The 22845-nt window shown below is 26.4% G+C and overlaps 2 protein-coding genes across 2 annotated transcripts in view; one reads left to right on the plus strand and one right to left on the minus strand.

Annotated features, from left to right (window-relative positions):
• The window catches only part of LOC107452465 (heat shock factor protein), a 21048-nt gene extending 19462 nt beyond the window's left edge, over positions 1-1586 (minus strand). Inside the window, exon 1 of the mRNA XM_043047776.2 lies at positions 1166-1586. Coding sequence (XP_042903710.1) covers positions 1166-1267 — 102 coding nt within the window. The 5' untranslated portion in view covers positions 1268-1586. The remainder of the gene's footprint in view (positions 1-1165) is intronic.
• Positions 1587-2308: 722 nt separating this feature from the next.
• LOC107452478 (phosphatidylinositol glycan anchor biosynthesis class U) lies at positions 2309-19541 on the plus strand. Its single transcript, XM_016068962.3, has 12 exons — positions 2309-2872; positions 5563-5627; positions 7293-7364; positions 7835-7897; positions 8630-8727; positions 9229-9329; positions 10636-10733; positions 11802-11947; positions 13130-13273; positions 14339-14463; positions 15426-15568; positions 16240-19541. The coding sequence occupies exons 1-12, from the start codon at positions 2728-2730 to the stop codon at positions 16348-16350; spliced, it is 1311 nt and encodes a 436-aa protein (XP_015924448.1). The 5' UTR covers positions 2309-2727; the 3' UTR covers positions 16351-19541.
• The last annotated feature ends 3304 nt before the right edge of the window (positions 19542-22845 follow it).

Below are 22845 nucleotides of genomic sequence, written 5' to 3' on the forward strand. Positions count from 1 at the left end.
CAATTAACTTTCGTTTCTCATAGGACGCATCTCATATAGTGTCAAACTTCCAGTAAATATTAAAATTCTATTTTGAATAGTTTTTTCACAAAATAGATGTTTGCGTTTTTTGATCAGGAATTACCCCAGGTCACCCTATAGGCAAGAAATTAGTAAAAATAATCAATATAGAGCTAAATGATTTATAATTCAATAAAGCATGTAAAAATCATTAGAAATCTAATAGAACAACCTGTGGTGTAACAACCACTACAATTAGATCAACAAGAAAATGTTTTCTTATTGTCAACAAAATACAGATGAATTCTTATTTCTCAATATTGAAATTCAACTCAACACGAAAAAACACCAGGAACAAAATTTTAACGGATTTACATTCAACAAAGTTCTTACATTCTTTACGAAAAAATAAACCGATAAAAACTGAAAAAACTCAATTTAGAAAACACCTCAAATATTCTTAGATATAAGCTTTTAATTTAGAACAAAACATTCTAAAGATTTGGTATCTAAATTTACTGAGTGTTATAAAAAAAATATGAGGTACAAATATTAAAAAATTTTAGAGTGAGAAAAGAACTATTTTTTCAAATTTGATACCACTTTTAAGCATCATATAATCATCATTTTCGTAATTTCAAATAGTTGATCAACTTTTGAAAACAAAAGTGACAAAAATAAAATAGATTTTTTTGCCCTTAAAGAAGTTTTGCCCAACTTAAAAACTGCAAATTAAATAACAATTTGCATCAGTTTAACTAGTGGTTTTTAAGAACAGACAAACTTTTTAAAGTAAATATACAGGCAACAACCTGTGCCCTAGTTTATAATATTCTTCCTTTACATTACGCTATTCATATTGATCTCAGTTTAGAGATTCAATCCATCGCAACTTACAACAAACTTAATTAAAATACTTCCAGTATATGACTACAATAATAAAAATGTATTTTTTTGTTCAGAGTCATTAATTTAGTATAAAAATGAATCCAATTATTGGAAAAATAAGAAGTTAGAACATATCAAAATAAATCCCCAAAACAAATATAGAGTGTGTGCATTAATTCATATAACTGATAAGCATAACAAAAACAACAATAAACTTAATAAAAATTCTATACAGCGTTTGACATCTCCATATATGGTGTGAAAACAAACTTCTTACTTGATTCCAGGAAATTAAATCATCTGATGATGAGTCGCCTACTATTTTCCATAGCTTTACAAGAAAAGCAGGAATATTAGAACTATTATTATTAGGATGCATAATTGTTCAATACATTTAAATTAAAGGTGACGCAAGTCACTGTAATAAAAATTAATTAGATTTTTTTAAGTTGTAGTTTCAAGTCAACAGCTATATCACAGGGGGAAGAAAAAAACTTTTTAAGTCAACATGAAATAAATCAGCTTGTGGATATGATATTACATAAAATATCAACATCATTTGTTTGAAACACCGAAAGTATATACTGCAGTTGTTTAGTTTGGTTCCTGCTGTTTGGCGTTGCCATTTTAGACTTACAAATAATAGTTGTTCACATTATTGTCCCAGTAAAAACTGTCTTAGCACCCGCGATTCTACTAATCTAACCCTACAAATCTATAGGAATGAAGCCAAAAATATTTAGATTTAAAAAAAAAATGAAAATGGCATATATTTATGTTATTAATTATACTCTATTGCTCATTTTTTGTAGTATTCTTTCTTTATAACAATGTTACTAATTTAACTCCCACGCTATGGGAGTTTAAATAACAAATGGGCCTCAAAATTTAATTTTTAACGTTTTTCCTACTTATTAAATGGCCTATATTTATTTTAAGGATACTTAAAAAAAATTACGAGTAAACAAAATAATTCTGGAAATTGAAATCAAGGAGGGAAAAAAAAAGAATAAAAAGAACGATATAATAGATATTTACAGTACATTTTTAAAATAATATTAAAATTAAATAAAGCATTGTTAAAAAAATCATTTTACTTTCATAAATTGTATTGGAAAGAAAGAGAGGAATAATGATATTGATGTGGAGCCTTATGTGTATATTAATTGTAGGCACATTCCTCTAATTTGTTAAATACAATTAGCTGAATGAAATGAACATGTGGATTAAGAATGTGTCCACGCATACCAGCTGCATAAAATGCACATGCGTGATCAAAGATGCCAAAAGAGGCTATTATGCCAAATCTTGTAAACATAAGCAGTTATTAAGTGATAACGATGCCAAAATCAACCAATAAGATTCATCTATTTTGTTATTGGTCACGGCTGCTAAACAATGTCCGTTAGGGTGTTAAAAATTTTAAATTATAAATACTCTGTATTTGAAATATTTATGCATAATACTTAATTCGTTTTGTTTTAAATTCTTTTAATAAAGTCAAACACATTTCATTTAAAATGTTTATATTAAAAATCAAGCTGGCAATAGTTTACGCACCGCGCATTGTTTTGATTAGCAGAATGAAGTTTCGATGTTTTCATAACTATTCTATTCTGAATCTTAAAATTATGAATTACAACGATTAAAGAAGCTTGGAATTATGAGAAAAGATTAGAGATCGAATAGTACAATTCTTGGGACAATACCATTTTACTAGTTAACTTAATTTTATTCGAAATCTTTATTTCTAGATAAGTAAAGTTCCTCCATCTCTTTTCTATGTTGAAACTCATGTTTTTATACTGATCCTATCCTTCATTAAATAAACAATAAGCCATGTCTGGACCAACAATTTTTAAAAAAATTTTCGTCTATTCCATTGGCTTTATCATTCGTTTCCTTATTTTAAAATACCCTGCAGTGACTGAAAATCTGGGTAAACGCGTCGAAATTTCGACTCCTGTAACAGCTTGGAGGAAAGGTAAAATATGCCGGTCAAATTTTTGAAGTATACGCAATTATTAAATCATAGTTTTTATTTATCAATATATGTTCTTAATACAAGAATTCTCATAGTTTTACAAATAACGGGAAGGAGGCTAGTGTGGACGGTTTTCATTAAATTGCTAAAGCTTTCTAATCATTATTTTGAAAATATCCAGAATAGTTTTATTCAAAATTTTTATGGTTGTCTTCATTTTAAATTATGCTTAAGCTAATTTAGATATATAGTTTTTTAGCAATCTTTTTTTTTTTTTTAAAGTTGCCTTTGGGTAAAGTTGCTTTAAACCCCATATTATGGAGCAAGTGTGGAGACATCTTAAAATTTATTCTATTATTACGTATATTGATCATTCGAACCAGTGAGTAGTTTGGTAATGAAATTGATAAAAATGATTTATCTAATATAAAATTGATTATAAAATGTTTTTTTTTTTTTTTTTTAATTTTTTCTGCTTTATATATATGCTTCAATATATCATAAAAGCTATTCTAATTATTCCTCGTATTTGCCTTTCTGTCAAAGGGAGGATTTAAAATTATCTTTTTAATTTTGATATGAATATAGTGTAAAAGAGTTAAGATTAGACCCTGCTCGATGTGTTCACCAACCCTGGATTGCTTTTGTAATTTTTTCCGAATGACTTTTTTATTGCTAACATATTTAGTCTAACTTTTTATGAATAGTGGAACATTTTTTATATGCATCCTGTGAAACCTTAGATTCATATGCTTTTTTGGTGGGCTGTTTAAAAAGACTTTTTGCTTCAGTACCTGTATAAGTATACTAATTTCCTATAATCACAATTAGTTAAGCATCCCTAGCACCAATAATAGCTTAACAAGCACTGACCACAGTGCTGACATAAAATATCCACAGTGAAAGATAGATTTTGGAATAGAATTCCCTTACTGCCGGGCTAACCACGAGAGGTTTTTGTTTTTTTCTACTCCATGTAACGCAAATGTGGATTAGTTTCATCAAAAAGTTCTCCATGAAACCTAGTTTGATCCAGGAGCTTGTTTTGTGTTGGGCTCAAAATTACTAGGCTACGGAGTTACACTTTGGTAGTAGTCAAAAACCACTACCTATTTTGTAAAAAAACAATATTAAAAAAGTAAAATGAATTCTAGAATGCATGGGTGTTGTTCAAGAGCTAAAGTTGCTGTGAATCATTTAGAAAACAAAAGGGGGGATCTTTTTTCTTCTCAGAAAAAGGGGTGGTTTTCCAACTTTTTAGTATAAAAATTATTGTCACTCTTTTTATCGTAAACAACAAATGTTCCTCTTTTTCGAGCCTCCCAACTCTCAAGAATGATAAATTCCAAGTAGGGGGCTGATCAGCAAGATGTAATTTCTGCAGTAATTTAGATGATGGTAGATATTTTGTAGTTTCCTGTTTCAATTGATTTGCTTTTCTTTTTACTGAAAGTGCTGGTTTTTTTTTTAAAAGGATTATTCGTACTTTTTGTCTTTAATTGTTCGTATACTAAACATTTTTTGTTCTTATGCAATACTTTTGCCTTTGATTGTTCTAATATCATATTTTATATTCAAAAATATTTCGGTTTCTACTCTTAGCAAATCTGTAATAGTTTGGTGACTATGTAGTTAGTATTTTTTTAAACAAAAATGTTACATATTACAGTGAAACATTCGGTTTGCGCTAAAAAAACACTGTGAGAAGATCAAATTTGAATCATGTGATTTTGATAAGTGATTTAAGTCAAGGGATTCAGAACAATCATTCAAACCAAATGATTAAGATCAGTGGTGTTAATCAAATGATTTGGATCACTGATTTGAATCAAATGATTTGGATCAATGATTCGAATCAAGTGGTTCCAATCACTGATTCAAATAATCTAATTCGGATCATTGTTAGAATAAAGTGATTCAGATTGCTTTTCGAATCAAGTGATTTTAGAGCGGTGATTCGGATTAAAGATTCTTAGGAAGTGATTTGGATCACTTTTGGAATCAAGTTATTCAGATTAGTGATTTGAATCATGCCATTTGGAAAACTCATTCAAATCGTGATTGAGATTATCCTTCAGGCCAAATAAATCAGGTCAGTGATTTGAATCATGCTATTTGCCTTAATAATTAATAAATGATTCTTATAAAGTAATTCAGATCTCTGATTCCAGTCATGTGATTTAGATCATTATTTGAATCGAGAGATTTAAATCAATGATTCAAATCATATGATTCGGATCTCATTTCGAATCTAGTAATTTGGATCACTGAGTCGGAAAAAAAGTCGTTCAAAAAGTTCTACTGAGTTGTTCAAAAAAATTCTAAAATAGTTTTCTTACTATTTTTCTTTTAAGTAATATCGATAGAAAAAAAAGGTATTATTATTTCTCATGTTTTGTTATGTAATATGTTTGCCTTTAATTTTCTATATTAGACTCATAAAAGAGGACCTTAGCAATAGATATAAACTTTAAAACGTTTGCTGAATACATTTGTACAGTGGCTAAAGTAACCTATATAAAACTTAATTTTAACTTTTATATTCAATGCTTATTTTTAAATAAACTTCTATGGCATCAATTATTTTATATTTTTATTGAATATTGTATATACTTTACCACAATTTAAAAGCTAATTATTTGCGGAAAAAGCATTTTTAAAATAAACACTTAAATATTGTATGTTTTCAGCTATTGAAGGTGTGCATTTGTGGAAGCAAGGTGTTGATCCATATGATAGCGATATTTTTCATGAGGTAAATATTTATTTATCTGTGTTATCTAGGAAAAGATGTTATGAACTAAATAATGTATTTAACTATCAACCAATTTAATTGCCAAGTTTTTATTACATATTATTTTAATGACATTAAAGTTTTTGAAATTTTAAAAATACAAAATCAATTTGACAGTTAGCAGTTGATTTCAAAATAACAATATTTTTTATTTTATTTCATAATTTGAAGTTGTTAAATGTTTTTTCTATTTTTATATTTGATGATTCTTATAGATTTAGTTATGAATTAGAAAGGAAAAGACTATTTTCAACTTAGAAAAGCCTTTTCCATCCAATAACTTAGTGTAAAGTGGTAAAAACTTTACAGTTGAAGAATATTTTTGAAATGTTTCGATTAATAATAGCGCTTGCATAGCATTTTTTGGTATTGTAACTATAATTATTTGAAGATAATAGTTCTCATATATGAATATATCCTTTACAGAAACAAAGTGTAACTTTCTATTGCAGCTTTTACTTATTGTTTATACTTCAGATTTACGCCTGATGTTTACCATATACAAATGCTTGACATTTATCCAAAAAGGAAATCAACATCTGAGAGAATTCTTATATTTCTCAATAGGTCTTAAAATTGTGAGAGTTTATTTGATGAAAGGATTATAATTTCCACTTTCATAATTACTGAATAGAGAGGTATACATTAGAATTTTTTTTTTTAAATTATTATATTTTACATTTTATAAAATTGATTAAATCTTGTTTAAAACTTTAAAAATTTCTCTTTATTTTTAAGATATGAAAATAGTTTTAAATGTGTATTGTTCAGATATGCACAACTGTACTAAATTTTATAACTCTAGTAATTTAAGAAGTAAAGAAAATATTCTATTTTCTGCAAAAAGAGGTGCCAAGCTTGCAATTGACCGTCTGTTTAAATTTAAAGAAACAATTTTATTTTGCACTTTTTAACCATTGGAGTGTTAGTCTCAACTTTTAGCTGCAAGCTTTCCTACACCATGAAACCAGTTTTTTGCATGTTCATGAGTAGAAAAATAGTGTGTGTCAGGAAAGTTTCAGTACATTTTTGCCCAATGACTCAATGCAGAAGGATTAATACTGTATTTCATTGCTTTAAGATGGGGGGGAAAAAGACAACATTTACCTATTATTACTCACCTCATTCTTACTTGTGTGTCAATAAAATGTCATTATATTAAATGTACTAAAAATGTAATTACTAAAAATTAAAAAAAATTAATACTACTGTTACTAAAAATTATTAACTTGAAATTTAATGTTACTAAAATTAAAAATGTATTGTTGCAATTTCAATATATATATTAATTTTATTGTTTATATCGATAATACAAGGAATATTAACTACTTGTAGAACAAAATAGTGTTAGTGTAGTGAAAAATAATGTTAAAGCTAATATAATGTTAATATTTAAATAATAGAGTAGATGCTATAATAGAATAATGTTAATATTTAAGGGTAGCTTTAAACACTATCACAATATTTGTGCATGTACAGAAATGTTTTAAGACAAAGATGATGACTAGATGGAAGGAAAGACAAGTCACCATATTAAATTTATCTCCCATACATTAACTCAAAATACATTTTTTTTATTCAGAATTACTTCATTATTTTATATTAACTGTATTATTTACTTTGCAGAGTCCATTAGGTCTTGTAGCATACAACTACCTCTTAACTCATTATCAAGAATGGATTCCTGTCATATTTGCTGTAAGTAACAATAATCTTTTTAGGAATTATAATTTAGATAATGCATAGATATTTTAACAATATATTTTGAATATAAAAATAAGCATGTTGTATTGGGTTGGAGCCTTCTATTTAATATCATACTTGAAAAAGTAATCAGAGCATCTGGAATCAATGTAAGAGGCACTATTTTTCAAAAATCTACACAATAGATCTACACAAATCTACACATTTATTATTATAAAAACAAAGAAAAATTTTCAACTTTTTATTAATACTTGTAGGTTATACTTATATGTTTTTTCACGCAGAACTACATGATTTTTCACTAATTGTTTAACTAATTTTTTCACTAATGTTTAAAAATTTATTAAAAAATACATTTTCTTATTTCTATTTTTTTGGTAATTTTTTACATTTCAAAGTAAATGTTATGAATATTTATTAAAACCAGATGAGAGATCTTAATGTTTTTATCTTTGTAATTATAGGCCTGTGATGTCATAACTGCAGTTCTTTTATCTTTAACTGCGAAGATATATCTTAAAAAGCTTGTAAGTATTTGATGTGAATTATAATATTTAAATATATCTTGTCTAAAAATAAATATTCTTGTCTGAAGTAAATTTCTTTCTTGACAGCAGTCTATTCTCCAGTTGAAATTTTAATTAGTTGTAAATGATATATATATATATATATATATATAGTATTTTTTTCCTTTACGTAGACAAAACACCTTAACCTTTTGCCATTTTCACAAATTCGCTTTTGGGTTAAAGTAATCCTTTCCTATTTCTCTGTATGAAGTGTTTCTCCGTGTTTTTTTTTTTGGGGGGGGGGTGTATACAAATAAAAGTTAGATTTTTTATTCGCAGGATTGTCAGAAGATAATAGAAAACTATTGTTTATAGAAATTCAAAGTTTTATTAGCTTAAAAATTAAAATTCAACAAAAATACTACCCTATTAATCTCTAGACTATAGTTATATAGTAAATTCAAATTTACATTTTCAATTAATTAACAATCATTTTTTGGTAAATAGAACTGATACTTTTCTTCTCAATGTAAATTTAAAACAGCAATGTAGTTATTTTAAGTATTTCCTCATAAATGCAGCTTAAATGAAATTTCTATTCGCAGTTAAGATTAGATATTTATAATAATTATCATAATTGCTGACACAATTAATGCAATTTCAATTATTTAATATGCATCAAGTTTGTCCAATCTTCATTATTTTTTCTGCATTTCTGCTTCATGGCAACAAGTATGTTTTCACATCTAGGATAAACAAGAAAGTGATTCCAAATTTCCTGAGAATGCAAATCCTGTGCTTTTAAAAGCTGAAGATCTTAACTGGGTGCCTTTTTATGTTTCAGTTTTGTAAGTATAATAGTTCTTTTTTACTCATGCTTTAATAATTATTAGCATTAGAAATTAGTTATTTTTATAATCTCATCCACTGAACTTGACAATCATAAGCTTCTAATAAAAATCTTCCCTTAAAAATATATTATTTCTTTTTTATACACAGCATTAAATTGAAAATAATATGTTTTTCTTTAAATGAAATGTTATAAAAATATAAGTTGTTAAGTTAATTTCCATTCCATCATTGAAAAAAAATCCGATAATTCGATCAAAAGTTATTCTGTGTTGTCCGTTTTTTTGGCACATTATATTTAATCATTAAGGAAAAAATTTTAATTCAGACCTGCATTAAAAATGTGCTTCAATGTGAATTTCATGTTTATTTATAGAATGCGAATTTCAGCTTTTAAATAGTATATTTTATGTCAAATAGGTGACAATTTTAATTTTTGTTTTTCTTTTTTGAAAAACCAGTTATTATAATTTTAACATATATTTTTAAATTTATTGCAGGTATTTGTTATGTCCATATGCTGTGCTGTCTTGTGGGGGGAAATCAACTGTAACATTTCAAAATTTAATTTTGTCTTCATTTCTGCTTGTTACTGTATCAGGTTAGTTTTTTTAATTTATTTTTTATAGATATTGTTTTCCCAATTTATGTATAAGGGAATGACAAAAAACTTTGTCTCATGCCATGTCAATCCAAACCATTCAAATCAAATAAGTTTTTTTTTAAAGAACTACAAGTTAAAAACTTAATAGTTTATATGTTTTAAATTTTTTTTTTCTTATCTGAATTCTTATAACAAAATGTTTGTTTTGAAAATTTTATATGGATAGTTTAAAGTTTTGAATAAAAAAGAAAATTTAGACGTCTATATTACTTAATTCAGCATTTTAAAATCAAATCTAAATTTCACTCAAATTAATATATTTATGTGTGATTCAATTCATATTAAAATATGAATTGAACGAATATTCTTGATATTTTTTGTCTAAAGAATTTTTATTGTAATTTTGTAAAAAGGGATATAATATTTTGGTATAATAATTATTTTTAAATAAACTAAGTACAAAAATTGTATAAACAAAACCTAGGAAATGAAACTATTTGATGATCATTACTTGATTATTTGTTAAAAATATTATTTATTTGTTATATATATAATTATTTGTTAAAAAAATATACTGATTGGAAGTAACAGTCGACGTGTTTTGAGCCCCCAAAAATAGACACCCATTTTCAAGACTTGTCAGGGATGAATGGGAAGACATGAAAAAAAATATATAATAGAATTGAATGTATAAAATAATATAGAATATGTCAAAATTTTACAGATATCCAATGCGTATACTTTTGAAGCGAATAAAGTTTTTTTTAATCAAATATCTTACTGCTTCAGTTTCTTGGGATTATTTCTTTAATACCTGGTGGCCTATTATAATATTAATTTATCTTTCCCCTTATAACAAAAACAGCCAAATACTTATTAGAAATTATATTAGTGCATTGCCTACTTAGTTTTTTTGCATGAAATGTGTGTTATTGATTTATTATTGTAGCTTGAATGATAATAAAGTAAATATTTAAATTTTTTATCAAAATATTGCAAAAAAATAATATTAAGTGGTTTTTATGTTCAGTCATTTCTTATAAGATAGTTATTAAAAGGAAATTCACCTCATAATATTGCTCATAGCACTGTATAATGTAGTATTATGTTGTGTCCTACACAAACTCAAATTCTTTGACTCATAGTGAAAGTTCTTTATGGATTTTACTAATTTCATAGTTTTAGGAGTTCAAGGTTTTGTATTAGTTTTCGAGTTTATCTTTTCCCTTTGCCAGCTTATCTTCCACCATCAGTTGTTTATAATTTTTATTTCTGAAATTTCAATTTTTATTATTTTTTTAAGGTTATTGGTTACTTGCACCAGTATTCCTTGCAATCCTGTCCTGTCACACATTTTATCATATGTTTCTACTTGTTCCATTGGTTATGTATACTTACCAAGTAAGTTGTATCTTACTCTTTTTTTATAATATTTTAAACTATTTTTTGATTTGGCACTTTTTGGTTATTAATGTTTATTACAAATAAATAATTTCTGAAGTCATGTATTATGATGTAAAATAGATTGTAAAAAAAAAAAATTTTTTTTTGTTCATAAATTTACTTGTTTATTACGTTTATTACCAGAATTAGGCCTAATCGTAAAATTGTTTTCAAAGACATTTATTTCATTTTGCCAAGAAAGAAAACTTTAAATCTATTATTTTAATCATTTATGTACATCTATTCTTAAAAACTGATGCATGCAAAATATTAAGAATTCCTCTAATTATTCTTTTTTGTAAAGAAGATTAGTCTTCAGCCCAAAGCAATATCCAAACTATTTTGCAATGTAATGTGTGTGGTTATTAGTTAAAAATAGTCTTTTATTACATTAATAAATGCTGAAATAAATCAGTTAAATCTCCTAAGCAACTGTATACACATTTGAATTTAAGAAGTTGGCTGCCATTTCTAATAAACCATAAGGGGTTTGAGGGTTTAAAACCCTTCCACAAAAAATTATCATGAATTAAATCTGCTGCCAAATATTTCAAGGAACGCAACAAAATAACAATAAGGGAAAAATAATATCACAGAAGAAGAAATCATAGAAGATTCACGAGTGAACAATATGTCCGTTTCACAGGAGTGTCCATAACAGGAGATTTCTCTGCATATAATATACATATATATATCGAATTTATATATATATATACACATATATATATATATTATATATATTGAATATTGAATAATAAAATTATTGTAGATATTTATTGTTTTCTGTAATTCTAAACATTATTGAATGATATAACTTTATTTATCTTTCTATAAAGATATTGGTTATATTTTAGTTTTCATTAAATATTCGGATTGTTTATCTATTTTTCTTCGGGTTTCATTGAACAGAAATGAAAACATTTTTATTGTTAGTGCTATACAATTGGAATTTTGAAGAATATTTATATTCAAATTAAATTCTGTTTGTATATGAGGACTGAAGCTTATATATTTTTTCTTTTTTAGAGTAGTTGTGGACACAGCAAAATGTATGATACATTTAAGATTCTTACTATAATCATCCTTACCTTTGCATTCAGTATAACATTATTAAAATCATTTCATGACATGACTGGATCATGGAGCTTTTTGTCATCCACTTATGGATTTATGTAAGTGTTGAAGAGAATGTTCTTTAATTTTGTCATGAGTTTTTGTCTTCTATTTTTCCATGTGTGGTAACAGTATCATTTATCTGAATTGTTGTTAAGTTGCTTGTTTTGAAATCTAAAAGTGCCCGTTTACGAATAAAAACTGCATCTTTTTTAAATGCTAGTAGAATCTCTACTTTCCATCATTTGCAATTAAGGGATTTAGAAACTTTCCATGTTTTTCATCTTATAACACTTCCCCTGTCTGGAAAAAAAAACTGTTTTCCCATCCAGAACTAATTACTGTGCTCAATTTCTGTTTTATTGAATATTAGATAATTCTTTTTATTTAATATTTCCCATAAAATCTCTTTTTCTGAAAATTTTGTCAGAATTTTAACACCCTCATACAATTGATGAAGACATAATAGTTTTCTAAGGTTCCTTTCAACTGTGTTATGAAACTAAAAATTAAAAAATTTAACTTTCAGGTTGACTTTTTTTTCTGAAAAAATGGTCTGTCCCAAATTAATATTTCCCATACATAAGCTTTTATATTTCCTTTTCTTTTATATTTCCTATTAATTTAATATTTCAAATAAAATCTGTTTTTCCTAAAATTCCTTCAGAATTTTTGCACTGCTCATTTAAATTCATGAAAACCTTTTAATTTTTTACCTTTTGGCTGATATTTGGTAATAAAAACTTAAAAAAGTTTAATTTTGGGGTTGACTTTTTGTTCGGGGGGAAAAAGGCTGTTCGAAATTTATGTTTGTCATAAAATCTTTTTTTCTGAAAATTTCCTCTGGTTTTTAACATCCTCTTTCAAATTAAAGAAGACATAATAATTTTCTAACATTGTTTCTTTTTAGGTGATATTTTGCTTTAAAAACTTAAAGAAGTTTAATTTTCAGGTAGATTTTTTTTTTTGAAAAAAAGAAACTGTTCCAAATTTTATTTGTGATTTGTGTGTCACACCAAAAGTTTTTTTATTTGGGGAATAAGTATCAAGAGTACCTATTAATTGATTTTATAATGTTAATAAAATAATCATTATGAATTAATGTAACAAAAAAGACTGGCTGGATCTATTCCACGAATGTTAAAGGCACACAATAATATGATATATTATTAAAATAATATTTTAATAAATATTTGCTTCAATTCAAAACTTAGTAATTTTTTATTTATTTTCTTTTTCAGATTATCTGCTCCAGATTTAACTCCTAACATTGGTTTATTTTGGTATTTTTTCACAGAAATGTTTGAACATTTTAGAATATTTTTCTTGTGGACTTTTCAACTGAATGTGTTCATATATGTCACACCACTAGCCATTCGCTTAAGGTACAAATGCATGTTGCATCTTAAATATTTCTATCATCAATGTTTATTATAAATCTTTATTTTTTTAAGCATATTTCAATGTAGTTATAACTGTGTTGTTAGGCATTTGATTTTGAAATGTGTATTTGTTTCATTAAACTAGTGCTGTTATTAAAAATATTTATAAATTTTTAACTTTGGGATTCATTGATAATATTTTACAAAACGAAAAAAATAAAGATATTTATAGTATTAAACTGTAGAATTCAGATAGTTTTAAGCTGTTCATTTTGAATAATTTAAGGGGACACTGGATGTTGAGAATGAGAAAAATCAATTATTTGTTTTTTAGCATATTAAAAAAAAATTAACATTTTAATAAGTAATATACATCAAAACGCGTTAAAATCTGGGGATTTCTTTATCGAGTTATAATATTATGAATTTATAAAAAAGGTTCATGCATCAATATGTAGTTTTCGTTGACGAAGTTGCTTTTTCTAATAATGAAATTTTTTGATGTTCTCACAACTTCAGAAAGTTCCTTTTGCATCAATTTTTTTTCATTGTTTTAAAAAATGCATGTACTCTTCGTTGTGTCTTGTTTAATTTTAAAGGCATTTCTTTAACTCAATACCTTAATTTTATATTTTATTAATTGAACTAAGATAATTGAAGCTTTTTAATCGAAAAAAGGTTTTGTGACAAAATAAACATTTAATGCTTAGGTACAAATATTTTTTGTACGATTCCCATAACCACTTAAATGTATTTAAATAGCTATAAAACTATGTTTTTAGGTAAAAACTTGATTTAAAAAATTATAATCCATTTGCAAGGAACTTATTAGTTATCAACAATTAAAAACCACACTTTTAGCTATAACTTTAAAACCATTAATTTCTTTTTCCTAAAACATCATACACAGACTTATGCTGTGAATATTCTGTTAAATATTGAAAATGACCTAATAAAAATTGCTCTTTTTTTGTTTTCAACATCCAGTGTTTCCTTTATATAATAAAATATACAATTTGTTTTGGCTTAATGCATTTTTTATATATATGTTTTTTTATTTCATTTCAGGAAGGAGCCTATGTTTTTACTATTTATTTATTTAGTTATTATAACAATATTTAAATCATATCCCTGTATTGGTGATGTGGCTTTGTATTTTTCTCTTCTACCAATTTGGAGCCATTTGTTTTGTTGTAAGTATTTATTTAATATACTGAGAGATGATTTTGCTAATGTGACAGAGTGCATAGTGTTTTTAAGAAGTGCTTAATGGTGCTTATTTTTTATTTATGTTTTAAAAGCCCTTAAATGTGCTTTTTTTAATTTGGGATTTGTAGAAAGCGCTTAGTTTTCTTTCTCGAGATTTTTTCTTTGACGTATTGATTATTGTCATAAATTACAAAAAATGTATGATTTTTGCAATTTTCTCTGCAATATTTATCAGAAACTAGTTATTTTATCATGATTACGTAAAATTTTTCAATTTTATTGATTTTATGTTTATAAATTGAAAGCTTTAAGTGATAGAAAAAAATAATATTTACTACTGCACAGATCCTAATTATGATTTTTTTTTTTGGAAAGTGATTAAAACTATTTTTGAGTGCTTAAAAGGTGCTTTTTTGTTGAAAAGTCTGGCTACGCACCATGTGTAGAAAGGAACATTTTTAAATTGCAAATAAAAAGTAAAGAACACATAGAACTGGTTTTTACCAGAATGATTCTCAATCAATAGTAGCCATCTTGCTGCAATATGTAAAATTGCACATACTGCTCCTCTGTTACTGTATTCAAAATTCATAAAAACTGTTATCGGTCTATCAGTTTGATGTTACATTATTTCATAGAGTTCGCCTTTTTACTCAGAAACCAAAGCACTGAACCATATTAAAATAAATGAAAAATGGCATTTAAAATCACACATAGTAAAGTTTAAAATAATCTTAACGAGTTTCGTTGTTACATATTTGTGCTGATAATAGTGTACCTTTATGTGGCATCAAAATGGTTATCTTGGATTTAAGAAATATATTTATAATTTTTTAAATTCATACAATTGTATGGAAAGTAACTAAATATTGTAAAAAATTTTATGAAGTTAATATTTGTTTATTGTTGTTTTTTATGTGCATGCAACTTATCCAATTTTTTCCAGTTATGAGGCAAAAGTTCATTATTGGCTGTGTCTTGGCTAGCTGCACTCTTTTAGGACCAACTCTGTGGCATTTGTGGATATATTCTGGAAGTGCAAATGCCAATTTTTATTTTGGAATTACATTAGCATTTAATACAGGACAAGTAATTAAATATTCTTTTTACTTTCTAAAATATAATGCAACCATATTAAGTTGAAATATTTAGCCATTGTTAGGTTTTTATTTAACAATGAAATCAATTAATCTTTCTATTCTTGTGAATATAAATTGCTAAAAGGTATTTATATGTGTATTATTTTCTCTTTGAATTCTTTGCTGCAATACTGAAAATTAGTTGATTCTACATTATAATGTATAACAGGATAAATTCATAACTTGATAGCATAATTTTAATATTACACTGTTAATACAAACTATTTTTTAAAAAAAAAATCAGATCATAAAAAGTAATATACGTACATATAACTCTAATCTTAAGCTTTTGCATAAAAAGAAATTCTAAGCAATTAATGTATTTTAAGCAGTATTTATTTATAATTAATTTGATGAATATAATGATAAAAAACATTTAAGTAATGAGTTAGTTCATTGATTTGCAATTATATAATAACTTCCTTCATAAAAAAGACTAATATTTTTTTACCTTAGGTCTGAAAACTTATATCTTTTTATGTAACTCAGTTTTGAATAATTTTTTTAATTCTTTAATAACTATATGAAATCCTAATTTTAATGATGGTTATAATTAAAAATATTATTTATTGAACTGCTTTGATTATATTTATTTAATTATTTTAATTTTTATTTATTTAGGTTTTTTTACTTACTGATCTTTTGTCAGCTTTTATAAAGAGGGAATATTATCTCCAAAATGGTGTTAAGTATAATGAAGATGGTAGTTTACCTGTTATGAGACTTCAATGAGATAAACAAGGACTAGATAGTAAAGCAACTCATGTCAAATTTTTCTTCGATACGAAAAACAGTATGCCACAATTACTCCCAGATGCTACTGAATTGATGTATGCGAAATTTATTTTATCTGATGTTTAAAATTTTCATGCATTCTTAGGAACATGGATGGCATAGGTGCAAAGTACTTCATATTTAGAACTGACTTGAAATAATTTGAGTCCTAAAAATTATTATTTCTCCTACATATGATGGAACTTAACTAGAAATATATTTAATTATAATAATGTCAAAGTTTTATTTCAGGTCACATGTTTTATGAGACTCATAATTTTTTTGAAATTAAGTAACTAATAATTTCTAAATAACCACACATGGAGGAGGAAATCGTTATTTATCCCTCCTTAAAATTAATATTTAGTCTTGGCCTTAGCTTGAATCAATGGTCAAAATTTTGTTACATTAAAGAAACAAAAAGTTATGAGTTACTAGCAGTTTTAAGTGCCTATTTTAAAATTTCTATGCAATGAATAAATGGATAATGATCTTGAAAGTAATAATGTAAATTTGTGTGAATTTTTTTTTTATTTACCGATGTTTTTATAATGTTATCTCTAAATATAAGGTACCTTTTTATTAAATTTATTTATGTTTAGTGATAATTTTCTATGAATATCCGTTAATCTGTGTTATTTTTTTTAATCAAATCTATCCAGTCAAAAGCATTAATAGTTCATGTTCTATTATTCTTATGCAATGAATGAATGGATATTAAGAAGAATATTCTTTAACAATAATAATGAAACCTAGTGTGAATTTTTTTTAAAAATGTTTTCCTATTAATATCCTGCAATATATGTTATTTCTCTATTAAATTTCTTTTTGTTTTTGCTTATTTTTTTTCTATGAGAGAATTTTTCGCATCCCTTAATATATGTTATTTTTTTAGTAAATTCGTCCAGACAAAAACATTAATTGCTGAAAGGTTTAGAACATAACTGTTTTATATGATATTGTGTTACCTATTGATGTATTCAATATCATAATTTCATCTAACATGCAATACTTTTATCTTCCTGTTTTATTCTTACTAAAAGTGCTTTTTTTAAAGAACTGAAATTATATTAATTAGCAAATTATGTATTAAATAATTATATATTAATTAACAAATATAATGTGTAAACTTCAAATATTTTGTTTCTCATACTCTTTTTTTTAATAATTTATATAATTTTTAACTTGTTACGATCGAAACATTCTTCACTTTATTCTTTCAAAATGTCACTTATCTTTGTCCCGGAGCAATACATAACATCTATTCTTTGGTTTACTGCAGGAATAACCAATGTCGAAATGTTGGTAACTACGTTTTAACAACTTTAAGAAAAAATTATGCAATTGTTTAACCTTAAATAAATGTTGGCATTGGTTGTTATTTATATTAACTATTTTTTTTTTTCATCTTCTTAAAATCATTCTTTCTTCTTCTTTTTTTTAATCTTTCTATATTTTTTAAGCCTAGTTACTCTGTAACAGCCAGAGTCCATTAGTATTTTAATAATAAATGTTAAGCAATCAAATTATATAAAACTGTGTAATTATAACTCAATTATTTAGAATTTCAATTTAACATAATAATACAAAAAATTTAATCTTGCTGATATTAGAATACTTATAAAATATTCAAATAAAAAAAATTTATTGCATAAAAATTTTTTTTTTATAAAAGTTTAAACTATTCTATCTATTATTATTTTAAATTCACTAAAATTATATTTTTAAAATTGTAATACTTCTATAATTCTACCTTTTAAAATTCTGCTATCGTTAGTTGTTTATTGTTTAAGAGAGCTAAAGGAAATTAATAAATGACATTTCATTTTAAGTACAAAAGTGTTAAATGCATTTAATTTCACGTGCATAGAACTAAAAAATAATATTATTTTAATTGATAGTTCTGGAAATGAAGAAAAATCTAGTAGTTTTGAAATTTTACAGAGTTGCTGTGGTTAGGGTCCTGAATATCAATGCTTAAAGTTCTCTTTAATATAAAGGGAGGGTTTTGTAGGAGGCTGTTCAACCATCCTTTTTTTTCCCTGTCAAAAAGCATTGTGTAAAAAGTAAATTATGTATAAATTGCTGAAAAATTATATGAAACAGATTTTTTCAGGATTATTTTCTTAAATAAAGAAAGAGAGGAAGAAAATTATTCTTGTTGTCAAGAGAAAAATAAATGAAAATAGAAATTGCATAGTTTTGAAATTAAGTGAATATGTTAGAGTTATTGTATTAAAATGCTCATTTAAGATATAAATTTGTATAACTGTTTCTTGAATCTAGAAAAAAAAAATTTTTTTGCATAAAAAAGCTAGTAAAAATTTCTGGAAAAAAAAAATTCTTTGAAACAACAAAAAAATCCTTCAAGATTAATAATATGAGGAGTAAAAATAGTTAAAATAACATTGATTTTTTTTTATATTTCTTTTATATCTTTCCTTTCTGAACTAAGTAGTTTCATGTATGAAATAAATTACATTTTAGTTCCTATAGAACTATATTAAAAAATTTTTTATAAGATTAATAGTTAAATGAGAACTATGCAAATTTATTTTTCAGGATACTTTCTTCAGTAACTTTGCCGAATTCCAAAGACTCTTAATTTACATTTCATAATCAGTCTTTTTTTGGTCCTCATTTCTTGAATTATAAATTAGCTTTGAAAAACAACAACTTTATTCTTGTATTGTTTGGTGAAGATTTTTATTATTTAATTTCTTTTTTTATGTATTTATGTTTCATTTTCTTAGCCCAGAACAGTATTAACTATTTCTTAATTGTATTTGATGTATCAGTGTCTTAATTTTTTAATCAATTACCTTTATTATTTATTATTCTATAATTGTGGTAGTTAAATATGAATAAACAGATCTTGATCTCATTATTTTATTTTTAGTAAAAATGAATTTTTTTTTAACTGTCTAAAATTCTTGGAATTTTGTTTGGAAATTGAAATATTAGTGTTTCATTCCATTTTTTGCTCCATGTATGTTTCATAATTTATTAACACTTTCGATTGAATTTCACATTACATATTATTTAAAAACGCTGCCAATTTCTTTGTAAAATATATTGTTTCATTGTTTAGTAATGAATGAAGTTTGTATTAATAAAACAAGTCATTAATAAAGCATGGTTTGGTGTTTCTTCTGCATACTATCATATTATGCTGTTACGACAGGATAAACTTGTATTTGATTAGTGATTTATTAACACATCAGTGTTTTATTAATCCATTCTGTGATGTGATTTGCCCTTTCCAGCCAATGAGTTTTGTATGAGACGAGCCTTTACAACACCAACAGCCCCTGATCATATTGATGTAACTTCAATCTAGAATGCCAGTTTTAAACAGTTACTTTATTTCGGTTTTTAACCGGTACTAGATGAGTGTTGAAGTCCGTTACAATTTAAAATAATGCCTCACAGAGGGTTGATCTTTAATGTGCAGTTTTGGTTCCGATATTTTTTTTATATTATTATCTAAGGTATTTTAACATGTAAACAACTGCGCGTGTTCAGTTCTTTCGAGAGAATTGAGCATGTGATTTACCACTCTTTGCTTTTTTGTTTATATTTTGACGGAGTGGGAAAAGGTTGTTGTTCATTTACGTGGCACTAGAGCTGCACAATAGGCTATTAGAGACGGTCCGGAAGACATCCCTGAGGATGATCCAAAGACATGCCATCCCAATTTTGATCCTCTGCAGAGCACCCCCGCTTCGGTAGCCCCACGACCTGCACGCGAAGTCGAGCACTTTACGGTAGGAACAGTTTAACGAGGACCAATACCGCACACCCTCGGTCCCTACACAGGCTGATCCAAGTGGTCACCCACCCGCACACTGGTCGTAGCCAGTGATGCTTGACTTCGGTGATCTGCTGGGAACCGTGTCTTAACGGTCAGTCCACTGCGGGACGAGTGGGAAAAGGATGTAATGCTTATTGATTTACGTGGGTTTAGACTGGACATTTACTGTTTGGTATTTTCTATAAAATATCTTGCAGGTTTCGGGTCAGTTTTGCAATTGATTTTTTTTCTTCGAAATACTACAAACGTTTTATTAATGTTTTATGCATACTTATATTTACTCAGAGGGTAAGGCACTTTTTCCTTTTGTTGCTCCATCTGAATAGGTTAAATGAAAAAAAACAGTTGTTAATTACCAATCATGTGTGACTTATTTACCCCTTTCAAAAAGATCACATGATGATCATAGTGTTTAATATTTGTGGTCGGAAGTTTTGCTGCTGTCTTTCAATATTATTCACAAAATGATGTATAGAGATTGGATGTTTCTTCCACATTAAAATCACTGAACAAAACAGTGAAAATTAACTGTATAATATTAATAATTAACTTAAGTTTAATAACTAACTGTTGTGAAAAAAACAGTTGTTAATTACCAATCCTGTGTGACTTATTTACCCCTTTTAAAAAGATCGCATGATGATCATAGTGTTTAATATTTGAGGTTGGAAGTTCTTCTGCTGTCTTTCAATATTATTCACAAAATGATGTATAGAGATTGAATGTTTCTTCCACATTAAAATCACCGAGCAAAACAGTAAAAATTAACTGTTTAATATTAATAATTAACTTAAGTTTAATAACTAACTGTTGTGAAAAAAACAGTTGTTAATTACCAATCCTGTGTGACTTATTTACCCCTTTCAAAAAGATCACATGATGATCATAGTGTTTAATATTTGAGGTCGGAAGTTTTGCTGCTGTCTTTCAATATTATTCACAAAATGATGTATAGAGATTGAATGTTTCTTCCACATTAAAATCACTGAACAAAACAGTGAAAATTAAGTGTATAATATTAATAATTAACTTAAGTTTAATAATGAAGTTTAATAACTAACTGTTGTGAAAAAACAGTTGTTAATTACCAATCCTGTGTGACTTATTTACCCCTTTTATAAAGATCGCATGATGATCATAGTGTTTAATATTTGAGGTTGGAAGTTCTTCTGCTGTCTTTCAATATTATTCACAAAATGATGTATAGAGATTGAATGTTTCTTCCACATTAAAATCACCGAGCAAAACAATAAAAATTAACTGTTTAATATTAATAATTAACTTAAGTTTAATAACTAACTGTTGTGAAAAAAACAGTTGTTAATTACCAATCCTGTGTGCCTTATTTACCCCTTTCAAAAAGATCACATGATGATCATAGTGTTTAAAATTTGAGATCGGAAGTTTTGCTGCTGTCTTTCAATATTATTCACAAAATGATGTATAGAGATTGAATGTTTCTTCCACATTAAAATCACTGAACAAAACAGTGAAAATTAACTGTATAATATTAATAATTAACTTAAGTTTAATAACTAACTGTTGTGAAAAAAACAGTTGTTAATTACCAATCCTGTGTGACTTATTTACCCCTTTCAAAAAGATCACATGATGATCATAGTGTTTAAAATTTGAGGTCGAAAGTTTCGCTGCCCTCTTTCAATATTATTCACTAAATGATGTATAGAGATTGAATGTTTCTTCCACATTAAAATCACTGAACAAAACAGTAAAAATTAACTGTTTAATAAAAGACTCAATAATACATCCAACTGCCTAATTAACCTCTAGATTTTATATCCTTTGTTTTTATTTCAAATTAGTGAATTGATGTAATAATTTTTATTAATAAATGCTATGATTTAATTAATAATTGTAATTTGATTAATAAAATGCCTGTGTTCTTGAAGGTTGAATAACGCAATCAATTTTTTTAAAACAAAATCAAGGGTTCCCAAGGTGAACTCTCATGATCCCTATTCTCTATGGAAAATTTTCATAGAGAATTGATTCTGTAGCGTATCTACTCGCCCCACATTGGTGACCTTCGGACATGATGTGAACGCGCCTACGTTGGCAGAAACGCCCACTTCGATATGAACACGCCTACCTAGACAGTAACGCCTACTTCGATGGATGGTCCACTTGGAATAGTTGACTTGTGACTACGACATTATCCACCTCCTCGCACTGTTGCTACTCAGTCTCGTCTCGATCACATGCAACGTCAACCTGCATACACCCGACTCCTAAAGGCAACACAGGAGCGACTACGACCATGATCTTAATACAGCTCTCATGACTAGGACTGGGCGATATTAGAAATTATATATCGTGATGCATCGTCAGTTTTGCATCGCGATATAGCGATGTATCGCGATATAGTATTTTTGAATTTCATTTACTTTAAGGCACAGAAAGTCAGATTTCTATCAAGACTTCATACGCATATTGATTTAAATCAATTTATAAATTTGAAAATATATATGTTTTGCTAAAGAAAGATATTAAATAAATTGACTAAGATGTACAAATCTTACTTAAAATATTTATTGAAAAAATGTGTGTAGATACAGAATGAAATATTTGCACTTCTTTATCGTTTATAAGGTATAAGCAGTCTTAATTTAAGTTAACCC

Source organism: Parasteatoda tepidariorum, chromosome 6 (assembly GCF_043381705.1).
Source record: "Parasteatoda tepidariorum isolate YZ-2023 chromosome 6, CAS_Ptep_4.0, whole genome shotgun sequence".
Lineage (NCBI taxonomy): Eukaryota > Metazoa > Arthropoda > Arachnida > Araneae > Theridiidae > Parasteatoda > Parasteatoda tepidariorum.

Coding starts and splice junctions, on each gene's coding strand:
- LOC107452478 (XM_016068962.3), top strand. CDS start 2,728: ATGTCTGGACCAACAATTTTTAAAAAAATTTTCGTCTATTCCATTGGC. Junction 2,873..5,562: donor TGTAACAGCTTGGAGGAAAG/GTAAAATATGCC, acceptor GTATGTTTTCAG/CTATTGAAGGTGTGCATTTG. Junction 9,330..10,635: donor TCTGCTTGTTACTGTATCAG/GTTAGTTTTTTT, acceptor TATTTTTTTAAG/GTTATTGGTTACTTGCACCA.